The 13,013-nt window shown below is 42.9% G+C and overlaps 1 protein-coding gene across 2 annotated transcripts; it reads left to right on the forward strand.

The window, feature by feature from the left end:
* On the forward strand, positions 1-9,932 carry ZNF425 (zinc finger protein 425). 2 transcript variants are annotated; one of them, XM_045792396.2, is made up of 4 exons: positions 1-133; positions 1,115-1,241; positions 4,138-4,293; positions 6,551-9,929. In XM_045792396.2, the coding sequence occupies exons 1-4, from the start codon at positions 116-118 to the stop codon at positions 8,506-8,508; spliced, it is 2,259 nt and encodes a 752-aa protein (XP_045648352.2). In that variant the 5' UTR covers positions 1-115; the 3' UTR covers positions 8,509-9,929. The 2 variants fall into 2 exon arrangements, with proteins under 2 accessions (XP_045648352.2, XP_087716857.1); XM_087860731.1 differs by lacking the exon at positions 1-133 and adding an exon at positions 3,444-3,529 and having other exon boundaries at positions 1,114-1,241; positions 6,551-9,932.
* The last annotated feature ends 3,081 nt before the right edge of the window (positions 9,933-13,013 follow it).

Here is a 13,013-nt window from a genome sequence, read left to right on the forward strand (position 1 = left end):
GGGCGGGGCGGGAGGCCGCGCGCCTAGGGAGGTGCTGCGGAGCTACCCTGGCGTTCGGCGTCTCTGGGGCAGGCGCTGGGCCCGGGTCAGGGGCCGGGCGGAAGCGCTGAGGGCCATGGCCGAACCGGCTCTGGTAAGAGGGGCCGTGGAGGATCCGGGCCGTATCGAAATTCGTCCCTGTCACGGTCTGGAGTGGGGTCCCGAGTCGGGGAGTGAGGCGGCGGGGGACTGTCCGGGACCCAGGACTGAGCTCCGAGCCCCTAGCCGGTGAAGGCGCGGTATAGGGGCTCGAGTTGTTCTGCAGTTGAGCTGGAAGAAAGGGGCCACGTGGAGAAATCCAGGGTCTTACCGGTCGTCCCCTCAAGTCACCCGCTGTTTCCGCCCTGTGTCGGGGCTCTTTGAACGTCGTGGTTTCTCTTGGGCTCTCGTTCTGTGTTCTGCTGGCGAATGTAGCCTCGGCGAACCTCATCTGTATATACGGATGAAGAAAGTTAGGGGAAGGAAGACTGGGCATGAGAGGACCTGGAGACTGGTGCCTCTAGGAAATGAGAGAAAATGTGAAACCAGTTGGGGTTGTTAATGGAAAATGTGAACCCTGGTTTTAGAGTTTAAAAGGCATATCCTGAGCTTAATCCAGGAAACTGTTAAATTCAATTAAGTATAATCTGCCTACCTATGCAAGTTTTCCTTCTACCTTTCTGAAATTTCATATCTAATAATCTTACTAATGTAATGCATTTTCTTCCCTTCTTCTCACTCCTTCGCGCAACAGGAACAGGATAGAGGGAAACTTCTTGGACTGTACTATCTTTGCAACTTCCTATGAATTTGTAATTATTTCAAAATAAAAAGGGTTTTTTTTTTTTTTAAAGTCTTGCATAGCAATAGTTGCTGCCAAGTAAAGGATCCCCCTCTAGATGGTACATGTGCTCAAAGGTCTGCTAGTCATTCATTCACTATATGGGCCTCTGTGACCCCTCCATTACATCGTTCATGGCACCATCCAGAGAGGCGGAGACTTCAGTATAGTTTCTTCTTGTCTCTTAAAGACATGGGAATTGAAAGAAAGTAGCTTAAAGGTGAAAATGTGTGTATGTACTGTTTGTGATTCCAGGTAACGATGACATTTGATGATGTGGCCTTATATTTTTCGGAGCAAGAATGGGAGATCCTGGAGAAGTGGCAGAAGGAAATGTATCAGCAAGTGATGAAGACCAATTATGAGACTCTTGATTCCCTGGGTAAGATGGGCTTCAAAGGAATCATTTTTGGGGAACCTGCCTAATACCAATAGGCTCTCTGTTCTGTATTAGCTATTGGCTGGTTGAATATGATTCTGTTCCTGATTTACACTCAGAATATGCCCTTAACTTCCTATTATGACCTTGGAGTATTTAACTTGTCCCTTTTTTTTTTTTAATATTTTATTTATTTATTTGACAGAGCGTGCACGCACTCACAAGCAGGCAGAGTAGCAGGCAGAGGGAGGGGGGAAGCAGGCTTCCTGCTGAGCAAGGAGCCCGACTCGGGGCTCGATCCCAGGAGTCTGGGATCATGACCTGAGCCGAAGGCAGTCGCTTAACCCACTGAGCCACCCAGGCGCCCCTAACTTGTCTGTTTTTATCTAACGGCATCTGCACCCCTCAGTCTTATTAATTCTTCAGTCTCTTTCACCCAAACCCTCCCTTGTTTCTCCCACAGTTAGAGTTACTAAATAATCTAATCACCTCTCTCTTTCTTTTAAGTATACCCTTTTATTTTTTTGACTGATACTTCAATGCTTTCTTATGTTGTCTAAATAGGATGAATTTTCTATCCTCATAAGAACTGGGAAAATAACTCTCTGATAGAGGGAGAAGGAGCAGTGGGATGGGATGTTTAGGTATCCCTAGAGAAATACTCGGGGCAGATTTGAAGAGAAATTTGTGGAGATTATACCTTGCTGTTTATCCAACTTGCTCTGATTCATTCTTGTTTCATTAAAACCATTTCTGCTGTTTTCACTTTAATAGGTGATCTCGGTATAGCCCGTAGCATTCTCTCCCTCCTTTGGGGTTTATAACCTCTTCCATCTGAGATACAAAAGACAAGATAAGTCAATTGTGTGAAATCAGGGGGAAGAGAATTCTAAGCAGAGGAAGGACTAGGGCAGAAGTTCAGGATTGGAATGTATATGCTCAGTATGGGTTGGGGGGGGAGGCTACTGGAGCACATGGTAGAAGGCTAGGAGAAGGGGACAGTAGTATACCAAATGAGGAAGGGGCCTCTAGGATTTTATTCTAGATGAAGGGAAGATAAGATGATGAGAGGATTTACATGGGAGTAATATGTCAAAATTTGTTTTTAACAATTACTTGAGCCGCTATGTGGAGAATGAGTGGTTGTGCACAGCAATGAAGGGAGAGACACCAGCCAAGATTCTCAGCAGGGCAGGTGAAGCTTTATGGCAGCTGAACCAGGTAGTTAGTAATGAAGAGAGAAGTAGACGGGCTCTGGATATCTTTTGGAGGTAGCATTCCAGCATTGCTGGTGGATTGGATGTGGAGTCTCAGGGTGAAAGAAGAATCAGTCCTAGATTTTTGGCTCAAGTATATTGAAGACAATGGCTTTATTCACTGACAGGACGAAGCTTGAGGAGAGAGCCTTCAGTTTGAGATGCTTATTAGATGTTTATATGGAAATCTATATAATTGGGTATGTGAGACCAGAATTTCAAGTGAAGATCAGGGCTGGATTCACAAATCTGGTGTTTTAAACCTGAGGGCTAGATGGGATCATCTAGGGAGAACATGTAGATAGGACAGAGCACCAGGACACCTCAACTTTTGGAGTTCAAGCTAAGCAGTTGGAGGCCAGTAAGGTACGAGAAACTAGAGCCATGTGCTGATCCAGTGTTGAGTTTGGAGTTACCACAGCTAGTGTCTGCGGGCTTGGAAAATCCAGTCTGATTTTCCCGCATTTTAAAACCCAAAGGGCATTATTATTATTATTTTTTTTAAAGATTTTATTTATTTATGTGACAGAGAGACAGCCAGCGAGAGAGGGAACACAGCAGGGGGAGTGGGAGAGGAAGAAGCAGGCTCACAGCGGAGGAGCCCGATGTGGGACTCGATCCCGGTACGCCGGGATCACGCCCTGAGCCGAAGGCAGACGCTTTAACGACTGCGCCACCCAGGCGCCCCCAAAGGGCATTATTTACAAGTGGTTTTCTTTTCTTTTCTTTCTTTTTTTTTTTTTTTTAAGATTTTATGTATTTATTTAAGAGAGAGAGAGAGAGCACAAGCAGGGGAGAGGGGCAGAGGGAGAGGGAGAAGCAGACTCCCCACTGAGTGGGGAGCCTGATATAGGACTTGATCCCAGACCCTGGGATCATGACCTAAGCTGAAGGCAGATGGTTAACGGACTATGCCACCCAGGCACCCTACAAATGATTTTCTTTACAGGATGTCCAGATATCAGCCCCAGAGATGAGGATTTAGCACGTCCAGCCTCAGGCCCAGGAATCTACCATTTTTCACAGGCACTTTAGGTACTGCTAATGCTGGTGGTACCCAGTTCACTTTGAGAAACACTGACCTGAGGGCTGAGCAGTAGGTGGCACTACTACACGGTATCCGTTGCATCTGCTAAAATCACTCCATTGCTTTGTAACCACCCTTCTTCCCTTCATGCTTATGTCATTAGACACATTACTCTCTCCCCCTTCATAATCGTTGTCATTGAACAACTTCCTGGTTCCTTCACTGTACCTTAGTAGTTAGTTTCCTTGGATGTGGGGAGTCTAGTCAGAAGTGTTTAGTGGTCAGGATCCCTCCTTAACCCCCTGCGATTTTGCTTTTTATTGTTCTCATAATGGTCATTTGTTAATGCTTTCTGCCCAGACCTGTTGGCCTTTTAAAAATCATCGTCCTTAACTTCTCTCTTTCCTTTAATTTTGTGAAATATTGCAGAGGACATTTAAGCTAAACAGTCTTGGTTAGGCTATATTTTATTGTCATTCATGTAGTTTCAAGGGCTTCAATTTCTTTAACCTAACTTTGATGATGTATCTTCAGGAATCAAAGTTAACTGTGAAAATCACATTTAGTGAAGTACTCAGGTAAACCCAGACTGAGTCTATGTGAACTCTCTTTGCAGGTGGTGTTTTTTCCAAGCCAGATTTGATCACCTGGATAGAACAAGGGAGAATGCTATTAATCAGAGACCAGGGACCCTTGGAGAAAAACATGACACTTAGCCCTTCTACTGATGAGCAGTGGGACTTGCAGAAAACTGGAAAATTGCTGTATTTTGGTAAGTGTGATGGATTTAGGATCATGACTCATTTCATTTTCCTGAATCTTTCTGGATAGGCAGCTGGACCTGGTGAATAAGAAACATTGTTTTGATGGAGAATGTTAGGGTTTTTTACTCAAAGTGGGAAACAAACATAAGAATGTATTACTTTTTATAAATAGGGAAGTTGTGTATGTTTCATTAAAAAAAATTATGACCCTGGAAAGAAGTACCTGTAAAAGAGCAAGTAAAGGACCCATTTGTCAAGTCCTGAGGAACGACCACCTTCTCCATCACACCATTGTGTCCATTTGAGTATGGAGCAGTGGAAAACTGTCCAATTTGGTATAATGTATTATTGTTTATTATACAGATTTTTAGAACTTGGGTTTTTTCAAGTTCTTTTTGAAAGATTCCTTTTTGAATTCCTTGTATCATAAGAAAAACATTGGAAATATTTTATAACACTTTAAATACTTAAGGGAATATGTCATTTTTTAGACTATGCTAATGTTTTATTAAATGGAGAGCTTCTAAGTCCCTGGAAGTCAAAGGATTCTCCTGAAGAGGAGGGGATTTGAACCAGGGAATATATGGTTAAGTCCATCAAAAGAATAAAAGAATTCCCAAGGACTTTATTTCATTGCCACCGTCTCTTATTTTATTCATCTAATGAGAATTGAGTCCCTACCATGTTCATAGGACTGTCAAGTTACTACTTAGGCTGGGGGGGGATGGAGAGATTTATATATCTATACGTATATTCTCCTGTGGGAGTTTATTGTCTGACATGGCAGTTAAGTTAGTCGATTACATTGAACTGTTGTACTAGTCATCTATAAAATGGGACTGTATGCAATTTAATAAAATAGTAAGTGGCAGTGGTAGTGGTGCTATATAGGGATTTAGGGAGAAAAAGTAGAGTAGAGATAGCAGTTTTTCAGGAGGACTTCTAAGGAATTAGGATTTAAATAGCAAAGAATGGGCAGATTTGGTTAGAGAAGATCAGCAGGGGTCATACATGAGCTGAGACTCAGAGGTGGGAACAAGACCATTGTATTTAGAAAATGTATAGCTAAATGTTATTCTTGGGGATGGCATGGGAGATGGAGAAGGGGAAACATAAATTAATGCCAGATAGCTGAGGCTAGGAATGCCAAGGTGGAAGTTTGACTTCATCCTACAGAAAGGGAGGACCTAGAAAGGTTTCTGAGTACCAAAGAATGAACAACTTTAGTGGCTAACCCTAAAAACTAATGTTCCTTTCGTGCCAAGTGGCACTGACCCAATAATCACAGCTGCTCCTCTGCCTGGAATAAATAGTACATGATAAGAAACAGGATTCAAGGAGACAGGTAAGTATGACCTAGACATCAGCTGTGGAGTGCTAACTTACTAAATGACATCACCCAGTTGGAAACGTAACCTGTGTTGTTATGAAGATGACCATAAAGCGTAATCAGAGTCCTTCTCTGGGGGCAGGCCCGCCCACCCTTCCTGACAGGTGAATTTTCCACCTGTGTTAAGAGACTTAGAAAAGGAGAGCCCCAGGACCCAGTTCGACAGGTGGGAGAATAAGCAGTTCTGAAATACAGAGGCTCCAGTGAGCATCTGGAATTGTTCTCTCCAGTTTTTGTGGGTGAGAATAGATGCTACCTCAGCTCCCTGTTTCCTGTCGTCATGGCTTTTACTTTGGGAACAGCACTGACTATGCTTATATTAATACCTTTCTTATAATGCAGAGTTCCTCAGAAAAGGGAATTATCTCCATAGTGTTCTTTGTGAATTTAGTCAATTGCCATTTGACATTCCTAAGAAAGATACTTTCTATCAGCATTTCTTCCAGAAAGCTTTTTCTGAAATCTGTGGGTAGAAAGGGCAAGAATATGACCGAAGGCCTTCATACTTAAATATGGTGCTATTTATTTCACAGATTTAAGGAAATAGAATAGAATGGTCATATTCTCAGACTAACTTAACTTTATTTTCTTTCAACTTCTGTTTACCCTCTGAGGGTCATCCATAAGTTCACAAGATATATTACCTGCAATTTTTTCCCCCACACTAAGCCATTTCTTAACACATAATGGAAGGATTTGCATATCGAAGTTAAACTTAAGTATAATTTACCTGTGGCAGGCAGTTGCACAGAGTCATCAAAATCAATGAGATTCCTTTTCCTGTGCAACATGTTAGAGATGTGAAGACAATTCTTGACCCCAGCATAGCACGGACACATTACTGGTAAGGGTGGGTCTTCTTTTTTTCTCTCCAGGTGACCAAGGAACTCTCGGGGCAAAAGAGGAGGAAGGCCATTTAAATGGTCTCCTAAAGCAGGGTTCATGTGCTACCTTACCAGGGGAGGAAAGAAGGATCTTACCAGATCAGAGAGCCACCTTACAGCATCCACATTTCCAGGAAATGGGGATTGTACATAAAGACCTCTACCTCCGAGCATCTAATCAGGATAAGAACAATGCATGGCATAAGCTGATAGGTGCTCCAGGTCACTTGGAAATTCCACCAGGACCAAGATTTTATTCCTGCTTTGTCTGTGGGAAGGTCTTTCAGCTAAAGAGTGACTTGGTAAAGCACAGAAGAAACCACTCTAAGAGCCAGCCCTGCAAATATTCCAAGTACAAAAACAAATCGAGAGGGAACTCTGAACTCAGGTGGAACCGGATGATCCTGTGTAAGAAGCAGCGTTTCCAGTGTGGCAAGTGCGAGAAGAGCTACTATCTCAAATGCAGCCTGCTCACTCACCACCAGGTTGTTCACACGGGGCAGCAGCCCTTTCCGTGCCCCGAATGTGACAAGACCTTCCAGTGTAAGGCCACTTTGAGGAAGCATCTGTGTTTGCATAAAAGGGAGAAGTCATTTTTCTGTGAGCAGTGTGGCAAGGGTTTCATCCAGCAGTGCAAGCTCACTGAGCACCTCAGGGTGCACACGGGGGAGAAGCCTTTCCAATGTCCAGAATGCAACAGAAGCTTCCGTCTGCAGAGAAGTTTGAAGACCCATCTTTGCCAACACAATGAGAAGAAGCCCTTCTATTGTCCAGAATGTGGCAGAAGCTTCTCCCGGAAGGCTGCCGTGAAGGCCCACCAGAGGATACACAGTGGAGAGAAGCCATTTTCTTGTGACGAATGTGGTAGGAAATTCACACACAAGACGAAACTCACTGAACATATCAGAGTTCATACAGGAGAGAAGCCCTTCCAGTGTCCGGAGTGTAAGAAAAGTTTCCGCCTAAAGAGAAGCCTAAAAGCCCATCTGTTTCAGCACAGTGGGAAGAAGCCCTTCCAGTGTCCGGAGTGTGACAGGAGCTTCTCCTGGAAGAACGCCATGAAGGCCCACCAGCGTTTACACAGTGAGGAGAAGCCATTCTCCTGTGGGGAGTGTGGCAAGAGGTTTACCCGGCCCTCTAAGCTCACTCGCCATAGCCGAGTCCACAGCAGGCAAAAGGAATTCTCCTGTGACGAGTGCAAAAAGACCTTTCCTCGGCAGTCGAGGCTCACGGAGCACCTCAAGGTCCACACCAAAGAAAAGCCATTCTCCTGTTGGGAGTGCAGCCGGAGCTTCAGCCGACACTCGCACCTCACTGAGCACATGAGACTTCACAGTGGGGAGGAGCCTTTCCAGTGTCCTGAGTGTGACAAGAGCTTCTTCTGGAAGGCCTCCATGAAATTCCACCAGCGGATACACCGGGGCGAGAAGCCCTTTGCATGTAGCGAGTGTGGTAAGACCTACACTCAGCAGTCTCAGCTCACTGAACATAAGAGAATCCACAGTGGAGAGAAACCCTTCCAGTGTCCTGAGTGCAATAAAAGTTTCCGTCTCAAAGGAAATCTGAAAAGCCACCTGCTCCAGCACAGTGACAAAAAGCCATTCTCCTGTGTTAAATGTGGCAAAAGTTTCACTCAGCAGTACAGGCTCACTGAACACATCCGAGTCCACAGTGGTGAGAAGCCCTTCCAGTGTCCTGAGTGTGACAAGAGCTACTGCATAAGGGGAAGTCTGAAGGTCCATTTGCATACGCATAGTGGAGAGAAGCCCTTCAGGTGCTCTGAATGTGGCAAGGGGTTCCTCCAGAAGAGAAGTTTGAAAACCCATCTGCACCACCACAGAGGGGAGAGGCCTTTTTCTTGTGATGAGTGTGGAAGGAGCTTTACGTACTTGGGGGCACTGAACACCCACGTTGCGGTACATGCCAGGGAAAAGCCCTTCAGTGTCTAGGTCAAGCCACGCAGAAAGGAAGCAGCAACAGCTCTTGGGTCCGTGGCATAAGCTGGATAAGGAATTCACAAAACACTCGCTTCAGATACACTGGCCAGCTGCAGGCAGGCAAGGCGGGATGGCTCCTCGACAGATTCCAAATAATCCAGACATAAAAAAGGGGCATCTCTCCTCTGGAATCCCCATGGGCAGGGCCTGCCAGTCATGCAAGGAACAGTTTCTTTCTGCTTCCTATTACCAGGCCTCCTTATTTAAATTTGTATTGAGATTTTCAATTTTCTCAGTGAATTTTCATTTTCTTCCACATGGTGAGAGAGCATCTGTGTCTCGGGAGAATTTTTCTCTGTTGCCAAAAATAAATGTCATCTACCATCTCCTTTGTTAATGATGGTGGAGAGAACTGTCATTTCCCTCTGGATTAATTTAAATTACCTAAAAGTCCACCATTGCGGGTAACAAGCAATGACTTGTATCTAACCCCTGTGCATTTCAATAGTGTATGTCAACTCAAGAAACATACTTGCCTTAATATTGGGGTCTCTTAGGTAAATACCAAAGGAAAAAATATTGCCAGTCCAAGACATCACTCCATTTTTTGTTCTGTGGCTTAATCTATCATCATAAGGTGATTTTCCAGCTTGTTCTAGCAAACCTTCATCCATCTCTTAGACTGTCAATCTTTTAACATCGTTCCTACAAAAATGTATAGGTTTGCTTCCTTAGGGAATCCTTGGGGCCTGTGTAAATTTTCCATTTTTGTAGTACATGGCGGTCGCGGATTACCTGACTCAGCTGGAAGCAGGGGCACCTGACAAATCAGTGTTTATATAGGAAAGATGCCACCTCTGGTTGGCACATTCCTGTAGGTGCAAGCCTCTCATTGAGTCAGTGGTGCCTTCGTGTAAAGAAAAACACTTTCCCTAACCTGTGCCAGGCTACGTGTGGGCTGGATGTCAACCTTGGCTGGTCTCTTCACCAGCGTACCTCAGGACAACTTCGTGCCTACCAGGGATACGTGTTGAAAATGTAAGGCCTTGGGGACCCTCCCCAGATGTACTGAGTGACGGTCTTTTCAAGTGAACTTGTTTGAAAAGTTTCAGGACATTTGACCTAGTGAGTGGAGAAACCGGAGGAAGGAAAGCTCTGAAAACATTCTAGTCATCCTGTGACGTTGAGGTTAGGCCTTTTCCTTTAAGCCTTTTCTCTCCTCCAGTTTCTAATAAAGCTTCTTATGATAAAAGTTTCTTACATTATGCGTGTATTAGCTGAGGCTGCCATAACAAAACGCTACAGACTGGGGGGCTTAAACCACAGAAAAGTTGTTTTCTTACAGTTCTGAAGGCTAGCATTCCAAGATCAAGGTGCCAGCAGGGTTGGCGTCTGATGACACTCGCTTCCTGGGTCCTCACATGGTTTTTTCTCTGGGTACAGGGTGGGGGTGGGGGATCTCCGGTGTTTCTTCCTTTTATTAAAAGGACACCAATCCTATTGGATTAGGGCCCCAACCCTATGACCTCATTTAGCCTTAACTAATTAATATTGAAGAACCCGGTGATGTGCACTAGACCTGAGTGAAGTGAATGAGGAGGCACAAGAGATTAGGAGTGCTAATGGAATTTTTTCCTAAATTCCTAAATGGAAAAAAATACCAAGAATGGGGAAGAAACACTCCCCTCCAACAACAAAAAAACCTAACAGCTAGCTGTGTGTGTCTGCCCATCTCTCTCTCCTGAGCCACAGCTTGTGTAATAATGTCATGTATTCTCTCTTAGGTGCTGATGACTTTTCAAGTCTACATATCCATAGTTCAACTTCCTCCTGAGTATTTCTGACTTCCACAGGCATCTCAAACACAAAATGCCCAAAATAAGACTCCTCGTCCAAATCAGCCCTCACTCTGCACCTCTTCCTTACACTGTCTTGTATTTCCCGCCTCTAAAGTTATACTAACCAATCTCCAAAGCTGTAAATCTGAGAATGATCCCAGATTTTCCTACACCCAACCTGTCTCCTAAATTCTTCCCAAACGTCCTTCTTTATCTCTACCATCACCACTAACTTAAGCCAACTTTTAAAAAATGTTAGTGTTTTTATTAACAGTTTTTTTCCTGCAGTGCATTCATCACCCTTCTAACAGATTGGTTTTCCTAAAATGCAACTCTAATGTTATTCTCAAAAAATATTTCTAGATGTTTCTGATTTTATTATAAATGCAAAGTCTAACATGACATTAGGAAAAAACGTCCGAGCTGACCCAGACCTGCCTTTTCAGCTTAAGCTTACCTATTCACCATATGAACTTCACTCTTACCAAATGACTCTTATCTTTCCCAGGTGCATCATATCCTCCTGACTGCTCCCTCCTCTTCCTAACTCCTTGTTCCACCATTCAGTTTCAACACCAGGAACATCTGAGATATGCACACGATGTCAGCGCATCCTCCAAATACCTTTCTCTTATAGCACTCTTCCCATTCAGCTGTAACCTGCCTGCTTCCCTCATAGGCTGAACCCCTGCCATGGCAGGAATTTGATCTTGCTTTTGCATTTTCTCCATCCAGATCAAGCCGTTCTGTGGCTTAGAACGTGGATCTGTGATATACCCCCTAACACAGGGCAGGGTGGGGGTGAAGGAGCACTGAACTACACAGGACTTGATTATGGACTTGGGGGTTCTAGGGAATCAGGTAGACACAAGTGCAAAACAGCTAGACAGGAATAGTTGGATGTGCACATGTTCTCACATATACACAGAAACCCTACCCACCCCCTTCAAAATGATCCTATAGACGTAATTCCAAAACCCATAAAGACATCTAAGTTTAAGTGGGCCAACAAAACAAAATCAGAAGAATTCACTCCATATAAATTTAAAATAATAGAGAAGTCTGGAAGATATCTTAAAATCAGTACATTTCATTCACCAAAATATAAATGAATTCTAACATTTAAAAATACTAGGAAATAAATGAAGAAGTGATATACAAATAAGTGGATATGAAAAAGAGCCTTGGAAAAGAGAAAGTTACTGACTGAACTAAAATCCTGAATAGAATAAGCTTTAGGAATGAATTAGAGAGATAAATATGAATAATAAAAGTATGAAAGCAGTGAAGATACATAGAGAATTGAGAGCTTCCAATATATAACAGTTCCAGAAGGAAAAAAAAATAGTAAGAAAAAAGTGGCTGAGTAGCAATACTTGAAAATGTCTGAGAGGTTTCCAAAATTCTCAATTGAAAAGTGCACTTCCATTACATAGGAGGATGGTAAAAATTAATCGACACCTAGCAATGATGGTGAAACTAGCACTAGCTTCAAGAATAAGGAGAAAAATCGGGGCGCCTGGGTGGCTCAGTCAGTTAAGCATCTGCCTTTGGTTCAGGTCATGATCTCAGGATCCTGGGATTGAGCCCCACATCAGGCTCCCTGCTCAGCAGGGAGTCTGCTTCTTCCCCCTGCTCATGCTCACTCTCTCTCAAATAAATAAATAAATCTTTAAAAAGAATACGGAGAAAAATATGAAGGGCTTGGAGAATTTGGGGGGGATTACAGTTATGTTTATTATCTTGATTTTGAGGATGGTTTCGTGAACTTATACATAGGTCAAAACTTACCAAATTATAAGTTTTAAATATATAGAGTTTATGGTATGTCAATTGTACCTCAATGAAGCTGTTAAAAATATCAAGATCAATCACTAATATGTTAATATATAGTTTCTAAAACAGCTGAAGAAGAAAGGAATATAGAAAAGTTTCAATCCACCTGAAGGCAGGAAAAGAAGAAAATAATTTCCAGGGTGATGAAAATAATAAAGTAAAATAATGAATTAAGTACAGTCAGAAGACAGATATTTTAAAACTTCATACTTACTATACAACGTTTACAAGAGAGATGACTACAAACAGTAAAGAATAACAAAAAATGATGGAAAAAGATTTACTGAATGAAGGCTAGTGAAACTACATGAGAACAAGTTAGAATTCATGGCAAAATCCATAAAAATCCACTAGGAAGATTTAAGAATCATGAACTTATTAAAAAAGGGAAAAAAAGAATTATTAACTGTAAACACCTAACAATGTAATATGAAAAACAAAAGTTATGAGGCACCTGGGTGGTTTAGTCGGTTAGGTGTCTGCCTCCGGCTCAGGTCATGATCCCAAGGTGCTGGGATAGAGCCCCGCATCGGGCTCTCTGCCCAGAGGTGAGTCAGCTTCTCCCTCTCGCTCTCCCCCTGTGAGCTCTCTTATTTTCACTCACTCTCAAATACATAAAATCTTTAAAACAAAACAAAACAAAAGTTAACAAAACGACCAAAATAAACATACCATAATTTTAGTTGGATAGTTAGCATACCTTTCATAAAAGTGTGTATCCAGCAGACAATAAACTGAATAAGCATTAATAATGTGATGTGAATAGCAAAAAATTTACTAGTTTTGCCCAATAGAAAGCCCTGTATAGGAAGTAACATCGGTTTTAAACACATACAGAGGACT

This window comes from Ursus americanus, chromosome 3, assembly GCF_024610735.1.
Source record: "Ursus americanus isolate L20-20 chromosome 3, mUrsAme1.1.p, whole genome shotgun sequence".
NCBI lineage: Eukaryota > Metazoa > Chordata > Mammalia > Carnivora > Ursidae > Ursus > Ursus americanus.

What these genes read in the sequence shown, in the direction of transcription:
- ZNF425 (XM_045792396.2), top strand. An exon ending in TGAGACTCTTGATTCCCTGG is followed by an intron (nt 1,242 to 4,137) that starts GTAAGATGGGCT and finishes CTCTCTTTGCAG; the next exon opens with GTGGTGTTTTTTCCAAGCCA. An exon ending in TGGAAAATTGCTGTATTTTG is followed by an intron (nt 4,294 to 6,550) that starts GTAAGTGTGATG and finishes TTTTCTCTCCAG; the next exon opens with GTGACCAAGGAACTCTCGGG.